This window comes from Alosa alosa, chromosome 11 (genome assembly GCF_017589495.1).
Source record: "Alosa alosa isolate M-15738 ecotype Scorff River chromosome 11, AALO_Geno_1.1, whole genome shotgun sequence".
In the NCBI taxonomy this organism is placed as follows: Eukaryota; Metazoa; Chordata; class Actinopteri; order Clupeiformes; family Clupeidae; genus Alosa; species Alosa alosa.
Window position 1 is genome coordinate 9,865,125 of NC_063199.1, and position 22,686 is coordinate 9,887,810.

General features: G+C 43.6%; 1 protein-coding gene across 3 annotated transcripts in view; it reads left to right on the forward strand.

Annotated features, from left to right (window-relative positions):
- spon1b (spondin 1b) overlaps positions 1-22,406 on the forward strand; it is a 70,645-nt gene extending 48,239 nt beyond the window's left edge. Inside the window, exons 7-16 of one of the 3 annotated variants that reach the window (XM_048257479.1) lie at positions 1,155-1,219; positions 3,180-3,381; positions 4,564-4,704; positions 11,726-11,801; positions 12,580-12,765; positions 15,299-15,469; positions 15,812-15,979; positions 18,138-18,302; positions 18,648-18,938; positions 21,491-22,406. In XM_048257479.1, coding sequence (XP_048113436.1) covers positions 1,155-1,219; positions 3,180-3,381; positions 4,564-4,704; positions 11,726-11,801; positions 12,580-12,765; positions 15,299-15,469; positions 15,812-15,979; positions 18,138-18,302; positions 18,648-18,938; positions 21,491-21,663 — 1,638 coding nt within the window. In that variant the 3' untranslated portion in view covers positions 21,664-22,406. The remainder of the gene's footprint in view (positions 1-1,154; positions 1,220-3,179; positions 3,382-4,563; positions 4,705-11,725; positions 11,802-12,579; positions 12,766-15,298; positions 15,470-15,811; positions 15,980-18,137; positions 18,303-18,647; positions 18,939-21,490) is intronic. The other 2 variants (XM_048257481.1, XM_048257480.1) reach the window with 2 other exon arrangements.
- Positions 22,407-22,686: the final 280 nt, after the last annotated feature.

Genomic DNA, 22,686 nt, shown 5'->3' on the forward strand with positions numbered 1-22,686 from the left:
TGACAAGTGAGTTGAAACTCTTTTGAAAGTGTTCTAGGCTGGTCTCAGAGCCTTGAACCATGACAGTCCCATTGTGATAAATATTAAAAGTGAGTTTGCCATTATTGGTGTTGTCATCGTCATCAACTGATATTTGTCTTCCTCTGCTGATGCCACACTTTTTTATATTTGTGTATGTGTGGCACAGAGCAGTATGCCAAGCTCTTGTACTTTTTGTAAAGAAAACAAGATCACATTTCACCTTTACTCCTGCAGTGACTTTGTAGTCTGCAGTAAGTGTCTCTGGCATCTCCATTAACTTTTTAAGTTTATATTCTTTCCTTTCCTTTATGGATTTCATATTTTCTGGAAATTTAATTTCAAGAATGTTTGTAGTAGATTGTTTTTTCATCTTTGTTGATTGATAGTAATAGTATGTTGGCACTTCAAAGTATAGCAGTTCCACTGGTTAAACATCCAAAGACTAGTTTACAGGTTCATTCTCATTATAAAATGAAATGGAATGAAGAAATATATATATATATCTTTAAAAAAATAAATGGGTATTTCTTGCTTTTTCACTGTTTGATCTTAGCAATTCTTCAGTTTTCTTCAGTTAGCCTAAGTTATTAGCTCTAAGGCAGTTGATTGATTCTTCTTTAAACAATACAATGCAATGCAAGTACAATGCAATGTGTTGCTATGGAGACAGCAGATGCTAGTGTAGCAGTTACAGTTGCACTAGTAGAAAAATCATCTAATTCTTATATTATATATTTCTGAAGTTCTTACTTTCTTGTTTGCAGTTCTGTTCTGTCCCTGGGTCTTCTCATACAGTTATTCACCTTTTTCTTCTTTGATTTCTTGTTTTTTCCAAAAGAAAGTCAACGTTTTTGCACTGTTTTTCAGGAGCTTGGTTGTTTTGCTACTGCTGTAGAACCTTTCTCTCTTTGTCTTTCTGTCTTTCTCTCTCTCTGTCTCTCTGTCTTTCTCTCTCTCTTCTCATCTTTGTCTCTGTCTCTCTGTCTTTCTCTCTCTCTCTGTCTCTCTGTCTTTCTCTCTCCCTGTCTCTCTGTCTCTCTCTGTCTCTCTGTCTTTCTCTCTCTCTCTGTCTCTCTGTCTTTCTCTCTCTCTTCTCATCTTTGTCTCTCTGTCTCTCTCCTCTGTGTCTGCAGGGTGATGACGTGCTGACAGTCATTAAAACCAAGGCACAGTGGCCAGCCTGGCAGCCTCTCAATATGTAAGTGTGCCTTGTTTACTCACATCTCCTCTTTCTCTCTCTCTCTCTCTCTCTCTCTCTCTCTCTCTCTCTCTCTCTCTCTCTCTCTCTCTCTCTCTTCTCTCACACTCCTGTCGAGTCTGGAGGCGTACACATTTTAATAAGTTAAGTTATTCATGAAACGTCCATTGAATGCAAAGTTCGGCTCTCTTAATGGATTCACAGAGTTATTTTTGAAAATCAAAAAACAATAATTAGATAGAAAGAATTTAATTAAACATCAAATTCACCGGCAAAGTGGAAAGCGGAAGTCTGTGCAGACACCGTGTTTGTTCTGCCAAATTATTCATCCTTTCTTCGGTTTGAGGTTTTTGTCTCCCTCTCGGTTGTCGTACATTCCCATAGCAGTGGTGCTACAGCGGTTGGTTTAGGAACAACATGTCTTTAGTACCTGCCTGCCTCTGGATATTCTCCCAAAATTCATTAATGAGTCGTAGGGCTGGGCGATATGGACCAAAAGTCATATCCCGATATATTTAGGTTGAATATCGATATACGATATATATCCCAATATTTTTTCCGCAAAGTTAGAGCTGTAAAATGAAATGTTCAGTCAAATATGTTATTGAAAACTCACTACTCAAATAACAATAAAATGTAAACATAAAACTGGAGTGCCTTTTTTGAAATCAAAGCTCATTTAAATAAAAAAATATCTTAAATAAAAATAGCCTATAAAATAAAATAGGTCAATCTTTTTCTGAAATAAATGTATTTCTATGAGAAAAGTAGCGTGCAGTTTCACAGCAGTGCAGAGAGGGGAGCAGTGCAAAGAGCTCCGGTCAGCGGTTTGCGTGGAGCAAGGATCACGCCGCAAATTTGAACTATATCGATATATGCGATATGGTCTAATCCCATATCGCATTTTAAATATATCATTTACATTGATATATCGCCCAGCCCTAATGAGTCAGTTAATATTTGATGAGCTGTTTTGTTTGCGAGGGGAAGGGCTCTGTGTTGATGAGACGTGCGTCCCGAGGGGGCTGTGGCAGTCGAGGTTAATGGCATCCCTGCAGCCTTGTCTCTTATCAGGACATTCCGTTGACCTGTTGCAGTATCAGACTGTCAATTAAGGCCGTCAATTTCCTCTGTTTAGACGCAAGGAGTTTGCAAGCAGCTAATTATTTCTGTCGGATTAAGAAGTATACAAGATAAACGCCTGGACCCACGTGGGGCCATTGTGGGTCTGTTGTCTCCCTCCAGGTACTGTATGTGAGAAAAATATCTCACTCCTCACAGAAGACAACAGCTCTGGGTGTTCTTGTTGACTTATTGTAGTTGGGATTGGATTTTAATTTGTTTTTGTTTGGTTTATAGACCATTAAAAAGTTCTAAGCCAGACGGTTGCTGCTTTAGGCATCACACCTCGCCTCTCGTGAGTCAGTCTTCTTCAGCAGCCGTGGTAGATCAGATCAGTTGCATGAGTTTAAACAGCACGTGTGGAGTTACATGCTATGCTTCTCCATCTGCTGCACAGCCAGATCAATCTCAGTGTGTCTGAATGTCATGAGAGTTCAAGTGGCCATGTAAACATCATGAATATTAAAGGAGTCGTAATCCATAGTGCTGCAGGGTGAGGGATTGCACCATGTGGCAGGTGTTTTCTAAAAGTTTACACATTATCTTGTTTACTTTAATGAGCTTCGAGCGGTTTACTGCCAGTAGGGAAAATGCCCACTAAACTACCCAGTGACCCGCTAAGATACAAACATATGCCACTGCAATATAAGCACATGTCACTTTGATACAAACATGAGTGTTCATGCTTTGAAAGGGCAACATTGCAAGCATTGGCATGTTACCTCTATAGCCCATAAGCTTATACACTAGTGATGCCAGATAGAAAACCATGAAAGAGGTACAAAAATATCTGTTCTTTGCCCCCCCCCCTTTTTTCCCTCCACCCCTCACTGTGTAGCCGGACGGCCCCATCAGCGGAGTTTTCGGTGGACCGCACAAGGCACCTCATGTCCTTCCTGACCATGCTGGGCCCCAGCCCCGACTGGAATGTGGGCCTGTCGGCCGAGGACCTCTGCACCAAGGAGTGCGGCTGGGTGCAGCGCCTGACACAAGACCTCATCCCCTGGGACGCCGGCACCGACAACGGGGTCACCTACGAGGTGTGTGCGTCGTCTCAACGACCCCCCGACTCCACTCCCATCAAACAGAAGCCGTGAGCAACACGCGTTAAGTTTGTCTCTAAGAGTCTCATCCTTGTAGCTGTGAGGCAGGCGAGACGCACAGACGCCCCTCCTGCCAGGTGCCATGAATGGCTCTTGAGAAATTGCATTTGGAGTTTTACAGCCTGTGAATATACAAGTCACCAGGCATCTAGTGGAAAACAAACACAAACACATTCCATGCAAAAAAAAATAAGAAAAATATTATGAGCAAACATACAGAAGCGCATTCAGTGTGTTGTTATTAATGCCATTAAGACGTTCATATTTACCCACACCGGATTCCAAACTAAATAGCCTTATAGACTGAGCTCTGTCAGTGGACTGTATTCGGAGGTCCACAATCACAGCTGCCCTCTGCTGGAATGAAAGCAAACAGGGCAACACACGAGTCGCTGAGAGGTGGTAGTATGCGTAGTGCACTACAGAGGCAGTAGTATGGGTTGTGTACTACAGAGGCAGTAGTATGGATAGTGTACTGCAGAGGCAGTAGTATGGGTTGTGTACTAAAGAGGCAGTAGTATGAGTAAGTACAGTAAGGTGGTAGTACTGTATGGGTAGTGCACTACAGAGGCAGTAGTATGGGTAAGTACAGTAAGGTGGTAGTATGCGTTGTGCACTACAGAGGCAGTAGTATGAGTAAGTACAGTAAGGTGATAGTATGCGTTGTGCACTACAGAGGCAGTAGTATGGATAAGTACAGTAAGTCAGCTGAAGGCACTGCGCTGCCACGCTGGTCATTAGTCACTGTTGTCATCACTGGAGCCGAGTGTGACTTCTTGCCATGGGCGTTACGTCTCAAGGATAGGTCAGTCACGGGGAGACGGCCACGAGAAACAAAGCCATAAATCAGTGGCCAGGGTGGTGACACAGAGACGGGAAATTATGCAGACTCAGATGAGATGAACGACAGCGGCCTGTCAAACCCCCACACACACACACACACACACACACACATACAGTCTCCACCGTACCTCCACACACACACAGATGTGCTGTTTCAGCTGTCTCGCTCACTCACTCTCGCTCACTTTCTCTCTCTCTCTCTCTCTCTCTCTCTCTCTCTCTCTCTCTCTCTCTCTCTCTGTGTGTGTTTGTGTATGTGCTCTCTGTCCCTTTCAGTCACCTAACAGGCCCACGCTCCCCCAGGAGCGGATCCGGCCGCTCACCAGCCTGGACCACCCCCAGAGCCCCTTCTACGACCCGGAGGGCGGCGCCATCACCCCCGTGGCCAGGGTGGTGGTGGAGAGGATTGCCAGGAAGGTGCTTCCGCACAGCTGTCTTATTTACAACTCTTCCCCTACACGCACGCACACACACACACACACACACACACACACACACACACACACACACACACACACACACACACACACACTTACACACTTACACACACAGTCTCCTCTTCTCTTCATGCTTCAATACAGTCAATTTCCAGTGGAGAGCTACACTCTACTGCATTAAGCACTCTCACTTAGATATAATACATGCAATCTGCCTCAACAGAATGTTGATAACACGCCTCGCTCGACAGAATGAAAACATTGAGGCTGAGGCAGCTGAAAGAAATTTCTCTTCCACGCCCCCCCACGCATGAACACTGGACAATACTTGCAAATCACATGGAAAGCAAGGATGACTGGTGGTTTGATATTTGGAAATTGTTGACATTTTAAGTCAATGTGAGTCAGATTTATTTTGGACATTGCTGAGGTCGTAAAGATCATAATCTTGATCAGAATGACGGAGACAAAGAGACAAAGACAAAAGAATTACCAAGAGTTACGTCATGTCAGTACATTTGGTAGCATACATTTGCATTACATTTATGTCTATTCTCATGTTAAGAAATATTGCAGTGACCTTATAAAGGGTAGCAGTTACAGTAATACTTCTGTTTTCAATAATGCATTGTAGTGTGTTTACTTTTGGCTGGAAGCCAAGCGGCTTCTCCTGCCGTGGTGCATCCTGTTTAAGTTCTCATGATGAGGCCCTTATGGGACGGTGACTCACTGATGTTTGGTGGAGAGAGTAATCAAAGCAAACACGGAGAGCACAAACACGCAAAACGAGTCCCAGGCCCTGAACCCAGGGTTGCGCAACCCCCATGCCCTCCCACTCCCCCCTGCATGACACAGCCTCTCTCTCTGCCTTGCGTGCCACATCTCCCCTCTGCAAACATGTGTCCGTAATCTGCGTAATGTCAGCCAAAGCCGGGGGGGATGGAGAGGGGTTAGGGTTAGTTCTTTTGCTTGTCTTTATCGTACAGAAATTCGAGATTCAGTTTTTTATAAGTAGTACAGATGTTTCCTCTCCGCTGCACAGCTGGGAAGTATCTCAACTCCTGGCCGTAGTAGTTGTGGATGTATGCACGTGCGCGCACACACACACACACACACACACACTCACACACTCTCTCTCTCTCTCTCTCTCTCTCTCTCTCTCTCTCTCTCTCTCTCTCTCTCTCTCTCTCTCTCTCTGAGCGGAAGTGAGTGCGTGTGCAGAGTGTGAGCGTGACTGAAGGCCGATTCTGGCTTGAGTGAGTGCCCTTGACATTCTAACTTTTCTATCTTGTTGTTTGTTTAAATATTTATTTGTTCGATAGTATTGTTTGTTAATTGAGTTGAGAGTCTGCTGCCAGCATTAAGCTGGGTAGTATGGCAACTCCTAAATCAAAACTTGATTGTTTAACCAGACGGCATGGCGTTAAAGTGGCGTCTAGTGTTAGTGTGAAGCGTGTAGTTTAGCGGTGGGTAAAATTGTTGGATACGATAATGTATTGTCGGCATCTAGAATGAGCAATGCGATCGTTCTTTTTGAGTACAATCGAAAAAGCCTATGAAGTTGTTCAATCTGGAATTGAAATTGATGGTTGGCTTGCCCTGTTCTTCCACTTAGTAGCCCATCTAAAGAAAATCACATTGTCTAACGTGCCACCGTTCTTAAAAGATGAGGTGTTAATCAGAGAACTTTCGAAGTATGGCAAAGTGGTGTCTCAAGTTAAGAAAATACCTGTGGGATGCAAGTCAACTTTGTTGAGCCATATGGTGTCTTTTAGACGCCAGGTGCATATGTTTCTGAAACAGGACTGTGATTTTAGCGCAGTGTTCAAGTTTAATGTTGATGGCTATGATTACACTGTTTATGCAACATCAGACTCAATGAAATGTTTTGGTTGTGGTGGACATGGACATTTGGTTCGTGCTTGCCCAAACAAAAAAGATAATGTTAAGGAACAAACTGATACACGTGCAAATGATTCTGAAATTGGTGAGGAAACTGAGCCAACTGACCCGCCCACTATTACGGCTGGTGGTGCAGAGTCTGTGTCTGTAGTGGTAGAATTACATGTGCCGACACCGGATTTATCAAACGTGGTTGAGAAAGAGAATGTGACCGAAAAAGTGACCGAATCGAACGAAGCCGCTGAAATAAAAAAAACAGCGGAGTCTGAAATAATTTTGGCTGCGCCCGCACAAGCCGATGTGATCATGGATGAGGAACCTGCAGGGGTTACGGAGACTGTAGGCCAAGAGGCTGCAGAGTTGGTTAGTGAGAGCTGGTACACAAGCAGAGGAGGCTGGCTGTGAAACGGTCCGAGAGGAAAATGTTTTCAAAATTCCCAAAAATAAACGAAAGAAATTCTCTAGTAATAAAGCTACAAATCAATTGAAAAAAAGACATTGATGTTGAGCTACCAACTACAGATAATGACCATGAGGCGATGGTTACTCCACTGATTCTAGTTTGTCAAGTTCACAATCACAAGAGCTTTCTCAACCGTTAGTTGTCGTGTACTCCACTCAGGAGATAAGCCATTTTTTAAAGACTACCAAATTTGTGCGTAATGTCAAGGTTGAGGATTATTTTTCCAATATACAACAGTTCATTGATGATGCCAAATATCTAATGAGGACAAATGAGGACGGAGGTTTTACTGACCAAGAGATGTTTCGCTTGGTTAAGATTGTGCGCAAGTTGAAAAAGGAGAACCGATTGGAAATGATGGTGATACTCAGTAAAATATGTATGTTTATTTTCTTTGTCTTTTTCTGGTTACTTTCTTTTTTTGAAATGGGCGAAGTTAGAGTCGCTACTTTGAATTTGAATGGGGCCAGAGACGGGAGGAAAAGAGCAGAATTCTATGAATTAAGCAGACAGAAAAATTTTGATGTTTTCCTTGTTCAAGAGACACATAGCGACTTAACTAATGAAGTTGATTGGGTGAAGGAGTGGGATGGGCGTGCCATACTCAGTCACAATACGTCCTTAAGTGGAGGTGTTGCTATCCTCTTTTTCAAAATCGTTTCTTCCATATTCTTATGATGTGGAAGAGGTGGTTAAAAAGGAAGACTATTGAAAGTAAAAGCAGTTTTTGAAAATGATGTTTTGTTTTCATTTGTGTTTATGCTCCTACCTTAGCTGCAGAGAGGGATGTGTTTTTGGATAAGCTTGGTGATGTTCTTGGTGCATGTAATAGTACTGATTTTCTTTTTCTGGGTGGTGATTTTAATTGTACTGCTGATATTTTAGATAGAAATCATGTAGAACCTCATGTAGCCTCTCTTAAGCGTCTTATTGAGTTAATTGAAGCATATGAATTGATTGACATATGGAGATCTTTTCACAAAAACAAAGGCAATATAGTTGGTCTCATTGTCGGATAATTATTTATCAATGGCAAGACTTTTTTCTTGCCATTTATCAATGGCAAGAAAAAAAATGTACTGTTTTAAGCATTTTTTTAGTGCTTTTCGATGTTTCTATATCAGTCCTGTTGGTTTTTCTGACCATTGCATGGCATGTTGTGTACTTATAAAATCTGCGGTTAAACCAAAAAGTGCGTATTGGCATTTTAATAAGATGTTGTTGGACGATCAAACTTTTAGAGAAGCTTTTGCTGTTTTTTGGGAGAGTTTTAAGTTGGAGAAGCCTTTTTTTTTCTCTTTGCAACAATGGTGGGATGTAGCAAAAATTCAAATTAAACATGTATGTCAAAAATATACTTTCAATGTCAGTAGAGACCTAGCTAGATCCATGAAAACTTTAGAAAAGGAGATTGTGGATTTGCAAAATGTGGTTGATAACAAAGGAAATTCAGAACAAATAGAATTACTTAAAAGTAAAAAAGTGGAATTGGCTGATTTTTTGGGGAAAAAAACACAGGGCGCTTTGATCCGCTCAAGAATACAAAATGTATCTGTAATGGATGTTCCGTCTAAGTATTTCTTTAATTTAGAGAAGAAAAATGGAAGAAAAAAGTTAATTCATGCTGTGTGCTCAGAAACAGGAACATTGTTGACTAAGCCAAATGAAATAAGACAACGAGTAAGGAGTTTTTACTCAGAACTTTTTAAAAGTGAATTGGTTGGAAATCAGGAGATTGAACGTGGTTTCCTTCATGACTTGCCAACGCTTTCAAAGGCTTCAGCAAAGATGCTGGATGGAGCTTTATCACTGAAAGAACTCTATACAGCCCTGATGGGTATGGAAAATGGGCGTGCTCCTGGCATTGATGGACTGCCAGTTGAGTTTTTACAAAGGCTTTTGGTCAGTATTGGGAAAGATCTCCATGAAGTGCTGAATGACAGTATAGAGAAAGGAATCCTTCCTCTGAGCTGTCGAAGGGCTGTGTTGACACTGTTACCAAAAAAGGTGACTTGACCGACTTGAAGCATTGGCTAAGTGTCTCTCCTGTGCATTGATGTTAAAATGTTTTCCAAAGCACTAGCAACTAGATTGAGAGAAGTGATGGAACAAATAATACATGTTGATCAAACCTACTGTATTCCTGAAAGGTCCATTTTGACAACATTTTCCTTGTTGAGATACAATTGAAGTTTCTAGTAAGTTAAAAAAAAGAATTTTGGATTTGTTTTCATGGATCAGGAAAAAGCTTTTGACAGAGTTGAGCATAAGTATTTATGGGGGTGTTAGAGGCTTTTTGGATTCAATTCGGGTTTTATTAATTTAATTAAGGTGCTCTATAATGACATTGAGAGTATAGTGAAAGTTAATGGTGGTTTGTGTCCCCTTTTAAAGCACTAAGAGGTGTAAGACAAGGTTGTTCATTGTCTGGAATGCTCTATTCCATGGCAATAGAACCTTTGCTTCACAAATTAAGGTGTAAAATGACTGGCTTTTCTCTGTCCAATTGTGAAAAGGTTTTTGTTTATCAGCATATGCCCGATGATTTGGTTGTAGTAGTCAATGATCAAAATGATGTTGATACCTTAAATGATGATGTTGTGAAGGATTTTGGAGTGATATCATCTGCAAAGTCAACTGGAAAAAAAAAGTGATGCTTTTCAGATAGGTAATTGGGTAGATGGACCAGCCAAACTCCCAGAAGGGTTAAATTGGAAAAAGGGGGTTTCAAATATCTGGGTGTTTTTTTGGGAGATGATAACACTGTACAAAAAATTGGGATGGAGTCATTGAAAAAGTGAAGGGACGTTTAAAAAATGGACATGGCTACTACCTCAGATGTCATATAGGGGCGCTGTCTGGTTATCAATAATCTAGTGGCATCCTTTTTGTGGCATCGGCTGGCTGTTTTAGATCCACCATCAGGTCTTTTTAATGAAGATCCAGTCAACCCTAATAGATTTCTTCTGGGATAAGTTGCATTGGATCCCTCAGAGTGTTTTGTATTTACCAAAAAGAAGAAGGTGGCCAGTGTTTAATCCATTTGCCCAGTAGAGCAGCTGCTTTTAGGCTTCAGTTCATTCAGAGGTTTTTACTGGGCCAGAAGATCTTGTTTGGAGGCCTGTGGCTTGTGAAATCATGCATAATGTGAGTGGTTTGGGTTTAGACAAATCTTTGTTTTCCTGGATTCTCATGCAATACATTGTATTGATTTACCTGTTTTTTATAAAAAGGACTTTTTAAGATCTGGGGTTTATTTAATGTTAGCCGAATGGAAGAGACTGGTTCTTTGCATTGGCTCCTAGAGAGCCTCTAATCTATGGATCAAGACTGGACATTTCAAAGAATGTAATGCCTGGATTGAACAGTTATTTATGCAGTACTGGACTTACACGTTTGCGTCATTTGGTGGATGTATCAGGCTCTCTTATGGACAGTGCCACACTGGCTGTACGCATGGGAGTGAGGTCCTTGCGTATGGTGGATAAGATCTTGCATTGCTGGAGAACAGAACTAACATCACGTGAGCGCAAAATGATAAAAATTATGTTGATGGCGTTTTGATTCCTGATAGAAAGACCCTTTTCCTGAATTGTCACTTACACTGAAATTAAATGATTGTAAAGGTATTTTTTCCCCCCAAAAAGAAATAGATTTCAGCTTAAGTCAATGGTAAATGTCTTTACAAGACCTGTGTTAAAGTGATAAATAAAGAAAGGCTAGATGGAAAGGTTGACACGCCTTGGCGTTCTACTTTTGGTTTAGTAAGTAATGTTCAACCAGAGTGGAAATCTCTATACAAACCACCATTAACTAAAAGAGCTGGGGACTTACAATGGAGGTTACTGCATGGTATTTTGGCAGTTAACTCTTTTATTTCTGTTTTAAATCAAAATGTAAGCCATGAATGTCCTTTTTGTTTTGGAGAGAGACTGTTTTTCATGCCTACTCAAATTGTTTCAGACTGCCACCTTTGTTTTTAAGTTGTTGGCAAAGCTATTAGAGTGTTTTGGAGAGTTTTTCTCTATTCAGACCTTCATATTGGGGTTTAAATATGTTCAGAAAAGAACGTTGCAAGTGTGAAATGATTAATTATATCTTTGGGAATGCTAAGATGGCCATTTATATAAGTAGGAAGAATAAGATTGAAAAGACTCTGACCATGATGTAATTGACATTTTATTAAGCCTGGTGAAATCAAGAGTAAAATTAGAATTTGACTTTTATGAAACAAAAGGTGATTTTAATTCTTTTGAAGAAGAATGGTGCCAAGGTGGAGCAATATGCTCATTGGTCGATAATGAATTATTTTTTTCAGGTTATTTTCTTTGATTTTCAGTTTTTCTAAAAAAAGTGATGGTTTTATGGTAATGTGATCGTGTGTTTTGTAATAAAGAGCTGTTAAATTCTCTCTCTCTCTCTCTCTCTCTCTCTCCCCTCCCTCCCTCCCTCCCTCTCTCTCACACAACCACACAGATAGCCTGATTTCCCCCACAACACACTTGCCAGTAAAAGGGAATAATATTGTTCCCTTCCCCCTGTTTACTGACTTACCCCTGATAGAGATCAGATGGCAAATTGCGGATCTTTATCAGCGACTGTGTGATGTTGACCCGTGCCTTTCTCTCGTCCGCAGGGAGAGCAGTGCAATATTGTGCCCGACACGGTGGACGATATTGTGGCAGATATTGCCCCCGAGGAGCCGCAGGAAGGTGTGTAGCCCCGGCCGTGTTATCCAATTTGCTGACACCTCATTTAAAAACATGGCCAGGAGACAGTTTAATTAAGGAGACGCTGGGAGAAAGCCCGCCTATGTAAACGTTCCCGATGTCCCCCTCTGTCGTGATAAGAAGCAGACACCACGCACCCCCTTCTACCCCCCCTTCAGTCTGAGGGACAAGGAGGCCCTAATATGATTTACAATCATACACTGCAAATTACAGTGCTCTGCTAATTCGCCGGTCCAGACAGAATGACTGCTTTGTCCTCCTCCTCCTATTGAGATTGTTGTGGAGAGCCAGAGACTGGTGAGCACTTGAGTCAGAAAGGTGGATGATGGCAGTTGCTAGGAGGCAGTAATGAGGATAAAGAGAGGAAGGGGGGAGAGAGAGAGAGAATGAGAGAGAGAGCAAGAATGAAGGAGAAGGAGAAAGAGTTTGACTTACTGTGACTGCAGTAAAAAGTTACAGGAACCTTGAAACTTGTGAAGGACAATCTCTTCCCACACACATCTGTGTATGAATGTGTGTGTGTGTGTGTGTGTGTGTGTGTGTGTGTGTGTGTTTGAATGATTAAGTACATGTATCTGGATGATTGCATGTGCGTCCATGTTTCTATGTATGTGTGTGTTTGTCCTTGTGTGTGTGTACAGTATGTGTGTTTGTGTATGTGTGTGCCTTTCTGTGTGTGCGTGGATGTGCAAGCACACATGCAAATGTGTGTATGCGTGCTTGCCTGGGTGTGATGTGTTCTCTACCCCCGGCTGTCCAGGAGACGACACCCCGGAGACGTGCATCTACTCCAACTGGTCCCCGTGGTCAGCCTGCAGCTCGTCCAGCTGTGATAAGGGCCGGCGCATGAGGCAGCGCATGCTGAAGGCCCAACTAGACCTGAGCGTGCCCTGCCCCCACACCCAAGACTTCCAGCCCTGCATGGGGCCCGGCTGCAGCAACGAGGGTGAGAAGGAACACCTCCACACTGCTCATACCATCATCCATACATACAGTACATATGGTAACGCAAGCTCATACAGCCCTCCATACATACAGCACATATACATATGCAGGGGAGGGGAGAAGGTTGTGCAAAAAGTTGCTACTTAACGATATAGCCTAGTTGAACACTTTAGTCAATAATGTTCTTGTATATTAATGTATGATATAAAATGTAGTAGGTTGATCTAAAATAAATTGTAGCCTACAGGTGCAACCTTAAAAAAAAGCTCTTAATATCATGGAAAAGTTCAGAAAGTGAAATTAAAAAATCATATAATCTAGATTCATTACACATGCAGTGAAATATGTCAAGCTTTTTTTTTGTTTGTTTTAATGTTGATGATTACGGTTAAAAGCTCATGGAAATAAAAAAAAAAGATTCAGAAATGTGTGACAAACACACACTTACATGTACAGCAAGAACAAATAGACCAATATGCAGACCACCATATGGACATCATTTTTTCCCCTGAAATGTCTTACAGGTCCTCAGGGTCTGATATTTGTTTTATAACATACTGTACATACAACTGTAAAAGCACATGTGGAAAACTCCTCTTCCCCCTCTTCCTCCTTTCTCTGTCCCTCTTTCCTGCTCTCTCTCTCTCTCTCTCTCACTCACTCTCTAACACACACACACACACACAGCTGCAAACAGCTGCACATTCTCATTCTTATTCTTGATTTGAACAATAATTTGTCCCGATGTCCACATCGCCAACAGCTCAGAGACTTTGGGAAGCTGGGGCAAGACTTCCAACAGATGTCAAACAGCTTGACTCGGCCTGTGCAATCGATCAGTCCTCAAATCAAACAGCGGGCACAGGTGTTAAAAGAAGCTATTTGTTAGCATTTTTTTTTGCTTTACAAGCATCAAAGGAGACAGCATTGAACATAAACACGCCTTAATCCATGCGGATCTATTACTTCCCCACCATTGAGGAGTCTTCAGGCTGAAGCTGGCACGGCACATCTGTTATGATTAAAGGGAATCGATAGATCATTTGCACTTTATGGTGCAAAAGGCTTAAGCTACTGGATGGCTTTACTCACTGAGGCGTCCCCTTACAAGAGCACCCCCCAACACCCCACTCCCCCTGCCCAGATGAGCCACATCTTACTGCCGCTCTGTCTGCTGTCTGCTCCCCTTAAGCCACTGAAGCCCTCAGCACAGTAAAAGCAAGCAAGCAGACTTTTTCATTTCTTCTGTCTATTTTCCCCTTTTGTCAGGCTGTGGGTGAAAAGGTATGGTCTGTTTTTTTTTTTTTACGACAGCTAATGTTTCAAGAACTAAGCTTCAGACTTTGTTTAGTTTGGCCCAAAGTCGCCAGCGCTGGAAGGCAAAATTCCTTTACCCCTCCATGTTTTCTTTATCAGACTTGTTTGGTAGAGGTAGAGGCCTTGGCTCATGGTGGATAGGTAATCAATTAGAAACCCTCTTTCTCCCTCTCCCTCCATCCCTCATTTCCCTTCACCCTCTTTTTTTTCTCTTACACACACACACACACGCACGCGCGCACGCGCGCAGCCTCCGGTAGTCGGCTGTGTCAGTGTTTGATTGGTGAGGTTTTGGAGTCATCCAAGGCTATTGTTTCTCTCCACCGCACACTATCGATTAACAGGTCCTCGCACTTTGCCGAGCGTTTTGTTCCCGCAGCCTGCCTCCTTTGTTTTTATTTAATGGTCCATTAACACTGTGCATTGATTGATCATCGCTGTTGGTGTATGGGGGGAGCGGGGGTCCCAGGGTGGCCCTATCAGGGCCACAATTATTTACTGCTCTTATTAATGATTCACTTAGTTCTGCTTTATTAGGCCACACTGTTGCTGCAGCCACTGCCCCACACACACACACACACACACAAACACAAACCCACACACACACTGACATCCCCACCCACACTCACAATCTGCCATCCATGTTGGAGCAAGGCTGCGGAAAGATCCGTCGAAAGTTCCACGAAAGTTCATCCATCCTGTCAGACTGCAAATTCATTCGCAAGGCCAGACGGGAGATAATTGTGAAGTCGCACTCTTAAGATGAGACCAAGGCGGTGCAATTCCACGACCTCCCTCATCTGTCTTTTTTTAACCTGAGGTTGTGCTAGAGAAAGGGTGAAGGGGACGAGGACTGGAGGAAAATTGACTTGGTTCTTCAAGAGCTTTTTCCTCTTCCTCTGTGTCTGTGTGTCTGTGTGTGTGTGTGTGTGAGTGTGAGAGAGAGAGAGAGAGTGAGGAAGGGCGATAATGGATCAGTCCTCCCCTGAGATGCAGTGATAAATATAGTCACAGGTGCGCCTCTCAATACCCACTTTATTTGAAATGTCCTCAGTCCCCGGAGAAGCACTTGATCTTTGATGCATAGCTACTCACCCACATAAATCTCAGAAATCTCAGCGGGGAGGAAAGTTTAATGGTGTGTGTGTGTGTTTGTGTGTGTTTGTGTGTGTGTGTGTGTGTGTGTGTGTGTGTGTGTGTGTGTGTGTACCCCCCAGAGTCGTCCACGTGCATGATGTCGGAGTGGATCAGTTGGTCCCCGTGCAGCGTGACGTGCGGGATGGGCATGCGCTCCCGCGAGCGCTATATCAAGCAGTTCCCCGAGGACGGCTCGTTCTGCATGCTGCCCACCGAGGAAATTCAGAAGTGCACAGTCAACGACGACTGCTGTGAGTGTTTGCGTGTGTGTGTGTGTGTGTGTGTGTGTGTGTGTGCGTGTGTGTGTGTGTGTGTTTTGTTTGTGTATGTGTGTGTATGAGAGAGTGTAGTTGTATATAAATGGTGTAGGTGTGTTTGTGTGTCTGTGTGTCTGTGTGTTTTGAAGGAATCCATATGGAGGATATCCATATTTTCACTGCACAACACACATATTTCCATATCCAGCAGTAACTATCTGTGCCGTAAACTTTTGTCAACTGAACTGCTCAAGATGTAGCACTGAGTGCTGCACTGAGGGAGCGTGTAGATCTGTGTCTGAGGCTAAAGAGGCCTCTTCCTCTCTCTGACCCCAGCGCCCAGCAGCTGTGTGGTGACGGAGTGGAACGAGTGGGAGCCCTGCAGCGCCACCTGCGGGATGGGCATGAAGCGGCGCCAGCGCATGGTCAAGATGCCCCCCTCGGATGGCTCGCTGTGCCACGTCCAGCTGGAGGAGGTGGACAAGTGCATGATGCCAGAGTGCCGTGAGTACAAACATACACACACACACACACACACATACACACACCAAACATCCCTAATCCATCAACCTTAAGGTTAAATTAGAACTAGCAGTTCCCAAACTTTTTTCCCGTTTTCCACCACCTACATCCTTACTTGGCTTGCGTACCTCCACCATCCGACACATAAAAACGTAAAACGTTCTATTGATGCATTCTAGTCATCATGTTTAATTAGCCGCCCTACTGGTCTATGAGCTTTCACACTAAAAAAACAGGGTGGAGAACAACATTATGAAACACAAAGAGCAAAGAGAACGGCTTAAGATTTTTAAAAATGTTTTTAACACCTTTCCAACATTGCCCTTTTCATCTCGCGTACACCCTAGTGGAAGCTCGCGTACCACCGCTGGTACACTTACCACAGTTTGGGAATCCCTGCTCTATACTAATGATTCACTTAGGGCCTAGATTAAATATCCATAAAGCTGTTGGAATGAGCATGACTCTTTCAGTGTGTCATATTTCAGAAGTTGCGGTTCTGAACAGGAAATAGAATCGGTTCAAAGAACGAAAACTGGAAACAAACACAATGTTTGGATGGAAATTAATCAAAAACAGGAATGAGACCAATTTCACTAGTTCCAGAGTAATTTTAGATAACCGGTTAATAACGGTACTTATCGTTCCGATTAACCTTTCTTTGAATTTTATTCAAAGTCCATAGGCTTGGAAAGTCACCTGTCCACAGTGTTCCCCAGACCCCTTATAGGATGAATTTAGTCAGGTTTTATGAATCAGTGTCTGTATAATAGACTAGACCTGCCTTTTCCAAGTATGTAACTAAATTACTGAAACATTGTGTGAAATAACATAGGTTTCCAGAGACACTAGGAAAATATCTATAGGCCTGCAGTTGATAGCACCTCACATAAGTTAGGCTATTACAGGGCTTAAAGCAATGACATTTTTTGTGCCTGAAGTTAGGCTATCAAACATTTTTGAAGATCTAATATTATATAGCCTACTGTACTTTCAAATCTCGCCCCACAACTAAATTCAGCCGCAGTGTTTTTAACAGTTAGCCTTGATATCTAACGTGCTTTGAATTAAACTTTAAGGCTGTTGTTGGGCAATATTGTGACACCGGCCATGAATCAATTTGTAAAGGCAATGTCATTTTTAAAGGAACGTTATTAACCATTCTTCTATAACAGTGTTTCTCAAAGTGTGGTCCGGGGACCACTGATGGTCCGCAAGCTATCCCAAGTGGTCCGCGAAACAGACGTGTATCTGTTTGCAATAAACAACTTCTAACAGTTCTGCAACACTGCCTATGTTAAATTTAAATCATATGAATCCTCTAAAATAATAAGCAAGGTGCAAAGACAATTAGCAAGGTGGTTCAGTGAGTAGGCCTATTGTGTCTATTATTAGCTAGGTGGTCCATGAGGTTTTTTTTTACTGGTTAAGTGGTCCTTGGTCTGACAAAGTTTGAGAAACACTGTTCTATAACATTCTAACCGGTTAACATTTAGAGGAGAGGCCTTGGAACACTGGAACAGGAACGAAAACATAATGTTTTTGCTCAGAACAAACCGAAATGAAAATCATTATGTTTTCAGTCCCTGGTTCTGAAATAGGACAGACAAAGAAATGTATGATGTCCTAAATGCTACATGGATATTTGAGAATACTCACACATATCTAAACAGGACTGGACAGGAGCACTCTCTCTCATGTGTGTACCTGCCTTCTGTGGTTTCTGACCTTCTATAAAACTGTCTGATCAATAAATCCTCCCGTCCTCATTACCTGCACCAGCACCACTAATCTCCATCATTACTGGCTTTATGAGCGACTTCGTTATGATGGAGATCAAGCTCATTAGAATGTACAGTGTGTCAAATGAGTGGTTGGAGCACAGTCTCTAATTAGATATGCAATATTGATTTTCATATGCACTCCACAGGCCTGTGAGTTGATTGCACTTGCCTGAGTTGATTGTTCAATACAACCATATAGTCTGGATTGTTGTGTACCAACTAGTGTTGTTGTATGTCACATGCTGACTTTTTTACATGCTAAATGAAAGGGTATGGTCAAATCTGTAGACAGAATCACACTGTTTTCATCCGTGAAGTGTGCAGTGATCTTGGTGTGTGTGTGTGTGTGTGCGCAGACTCCTTCCGCTGCATGCTGTCGCCCTGGTCGGACTGGAGCGGCTGCAGCACCACGTGTGGCATGGGCATGCGCACGCGCCAGCGCATGTTCAAATCACCCGTGGAGCCCGGAGAGTGCCCCGACGAGCTGGAGCAGGTGGAGAAGTGCATGCTGCCCGAGTGCCGTGAGTAACCGATGGACATCAGAACGCAAACACACACACATGCACATACACGCACACACACACACACACACACACACACACACACACACACACACACATACAAACACACACACGCATTCACACAGAGAGAGGTACATTCACCTTTACACTGCACAAATCAAACTTGCTCAGCAAACTCCCTGGGGCTGTTTCTGCTTTCCAAAGGGTGCAAAATCAATGCCTTCAAGTGAAAAACCCAAAATATAGTACAACTAAGAGATTCTCTCGCCCTTTCCCTCTGTTTTTCTCTCTCTCTCTCTCCCTCTCTCCCTCTCTCTCTGTCTTTTTACTCCTCCTAACCTCTAGCGACCGACTGCATGCTGTCTGAGTGGTCCGAATGGTCTGAGTGCAACAAGTCGTGCGGCAAGGGCCACACCATCCGCTCACGCATGATCAAGCTGGAGCCGCAGTTTGGCGGCACGCCCTGCCCGGAGACGGTCCAGCGCAAGAAGTGCAAGATCCGCAAGTGCAAGAAGCCCACCAAGAGGCCGCCGCAGCAGCAGCGGGCCGACGTCCGGCCTGAGGAGAGGAGGAGGGGCAAGGCCGGCCGACGCCCTCCCCAGGAGGAACCAGCAGGAGGAGGAGGTCAGTCTGGCAGTAAGCACGCATACACACACACACACACACACACACACACACACACACACACACACACACACACACACACACACACACACACACACACACAGACACACACACACACAGACACACACACACACACAGACACACACACACACACACACACACACACACACACACACACACACACACACACACAGACACACACACACGCCAAGCCAGTGCTGACTTCAAAAGAGTGGCAGAGCAGGCTAATGCCCTCCTCAACTGCCCCTAATCACTATTGTCCTTTCGGTCGATCCGTCAGAATGAATTACACATGAGGTGTCTGGCCAGAGCAGCGCTGGAGTGCCCAGTCACACACATCAGCTGGCTTCACGTTCCACAGCTTGCAAGGAAAGGCTGTCTGGCTCAAAGTTCCAACTCTCTGAAGCCAGGGCTATGGTGATCTTTGATACAGTAGTTCAAGGCCAACAGGATATGTGAATGTACGACAGACACATAACAAATTGTGAGTTGATCATTAATTGTTTTATTAATTAATTGATCAATTAATTCTTCTGAAATTATTGGTGTAATAACTTAAAAAAGCTACCTGCACTACAATGCATAAGAAGTGCTTAGGAAGCAACAGCTTTAGAAAGAATAAGGCAGATAGAGAAAAATGGAGAGAGAAAGACCTAGAGATCTAGAGAGAGAGGGTGCCCTGTCATACATCAAAGTGCCCTGTCAGCGTGATGAAGTGATGCAGTGCTCTCTTGCAGATGGTTGTCCCATCTCAGACCTCTCAGGTAAGGGAGAGAGGGAGAGAGAGGGAGAGATACAATGTGCTGGGACTACGCACCCCGATCCTCCTTGTTTCGGTGAGAACGCCCCGTCCGTAACCCCGAGTTAATGAGAGGGAGACAGTGATGAATGCGCAGACTGTTCCAGGGTCAGGAGAGGGCTCCTTGACTGGCGTCTCAGGGGTAGCAGCTCCCCCAACGTGGCTGGAACTGCAGCCAAGGCTGGTTCCTCCTCCGCCCCCTCGCCCACCCACCCATGTGTGCTCAGTTCAGCACCTCAAAAATGTGCTTAGTGGTCAGCACTGGGCGGCCTTCCGGGGCTGAGAAGACATTCATTAGCTCTGTTGTTCCGACCATACCTCTCTCTCTCTCTCTCTCTCTCTCTCTCTCTCTCTCTCTCTCTCTCTCTCCTCTCATATCTCTTTCCGTCCCTTTTTCCATCCCTCTATCCCTGCATTTCCTCCTCTAGGATGGAGCTCGCAGATAAATCAAACCTCACGGCCTGTTTCAGCAGTCTCTCGCCGTCGCCGTGGTCACTCAGCCGTTCGTTCGCCCCACCAGAAGACAGCCGGCTGGCCCCCTGAGCCGCTGCCCCGCACATCTGTGGTGTCTCAGGGAAGCCGCCATAGGGCTAACTCCTCCAGATGAGCCTGTCATGGCCCACTGTGTGCAGACCATCATGTGTTACAGACAAGCTCTGAATTTCTTTATAGAGACTTTTTAATGAGGAGACATAACACTCAAAGAATCTCCCATAGAAATGTATGGGGTTAGTTCGTAACACAAACATGGTTCACATATTCCATCCCTTCTGCCGCCAAAAGTTAACATGTGAATACATCCTGCCAATCATGTGGTATGTGTGAATCCATCGTGTCAATCATGTGTCATGATCTCGCAGCTGGAGCAAGTTTGGTGTTGTGAAGCCTTGCATACACACAGTTCTGCCTACATATACATGCGATAAGTGCCCGAAATGCATTGCAATATGGCATCTGAGTGGAGAGACTTGCCTACTGTAAAAGGACTTTATTCATTAGTGAAACTGATGACCATTAGGTCTGCATTCTAGAATCATAGCCATCTATTAATGTTCTGCGCTTGCCATCTGGATCCACACATATAGAAAGAGAACTTCTGAACTTGTTTTTTTTTTTGGTAGTCATTGTTATTGTATTTGGTGCTTAACATCATATATGAAAGACATTGTCTCCAATACAATACACTTGCCTTCATATACCAAGTCACCCTTTAGCCCTTCCACTCATTTCCACCTCCCATCCCCACATACATGGGATACAACACAACTATCAACATAGCACAGTCAATATCATAAAAACAGTCCACTTAGTTTATCTTCAATAAAATGTCCAGAACTCTGGCAATTAGAACTTCTGAACTTTCTGGAAGGAAACACAGGATGTTAGCAGTGGCTCAACAGGTAGCATCCCCCTGGAAACAGAGCGACACAAGGAAATTCACAGGACCTTGACCTTGAAGTGACATCAACTGAAGGAGTCAGCTGTGTTCCTTCCTCAAATGCCAATTTCCCAACAGCTCTCCACCTCGGTTGAACTTTTTATACAATATAGTCAATAAGCCTTAACTCAGAAAATGTCAAGGCAGTCTTTTTTGTAAAGCTTAAAAAAGTCTTTAATAGATGAGCTTTTGCACCTATGTGTCATAACTAACAGCCTTATTCAGACAGAGAGCATGTTAGCTCTTTTCCTTCCTTCAGTGGCCGCCTCCCACCCCCTCATCTCCTCCGCTCTGTCTCCGTTGCAGCAGGTTGCAAGATGCGCTCCTGGTCCAGCTGGACAGAGTGCAGCAAGTCGTGTGGAGGGGGCATCCAGGAGCGCTTCATGAGCTCCAGGAAGAAGGCCAAGGCCGCCCAGACCAACGCCTGCAGGGACCGCAAGGAGATCCGCGCCTGCAACGTGCAGTCATGCTACAGCTAAACGCGAGGGCACTGTGGTTGGTTATTACATAGGGGGTGCTACTTTGTTTGTTTGTTTTTGGTTTTGAAATAATGACAGCTGAAGAGTATCATAGGGCTGCTCGAGAGCAGGTTTGATTTGTAAAGTGGTAAACCTAGGTGGACTGCAGTGATTTAAGACACCAGGAGCTCACAGGAGGAGGGGGGTTACACTCCTTTCCACAGAGGTCTTTGTTAGAATTTTATTTTGTTTTGTTTATTTGTTTTGTTTATTGTTAGAGGATCACTGAGATGTAAGCTGACTAGACTGGCACCAATTATTAGTCTCAGTAAATTAGATGCCTTTCTCATCAGATAAAGATATCACATATATACATATTACTATATAACCAACGCTCTCACTGACAAGCAATGTCAACACAACGGGCAGGTGACCTTGACAGGTGTCTGTTTTTTGTTTTTTTCAAAATAGCATTTCAAAACAAAGATTCACCTGTTTTTGGTTCAGTCCCTGACAATTTCTATAGCTTGTGTCACTATTACATGGAAGTCAAAGTGGGGCTCTTTTTTCGTTGGGACCTCACTGCTTGACACAACTCGCATGGTAGGTCCGAGGTCTCCATTTTTTAAAGTCAAAAGCTTGAGGACAGGAGCAAATGCCAATAGCTACTCGTTGTCAAGGGCAGACAGGATTTGCAGTTCAATTGAGTTTACCTCCAGTGTTTTTCTCTGTCACAGGGTGTGTGTGTGTGTGTGTGTGTGTGTGTGTGTGTGTGTGTGTGTGTGTATGTTTGTGTGTGTGTGTGTGTGTGTGTGTGTGTGCAGTGTGTGCATGTGCAGTGTGTGTGCATGTCTGTGTGTGTGTGTGTGTGTGTGTGTGTGTGTGTGTAAAAAAAATCCAAAAACGCCTGTTTTGAGTGTTATCAAGTTGGCTCCCCCAGGATCAATACATGATTGATTTGAATCCAAGCAGTCATGTTGAGAACGATTGATTTTTTCTCCCCTTCATTGTTATAAAGGTAGTTCAGCCACATATACAGTATGA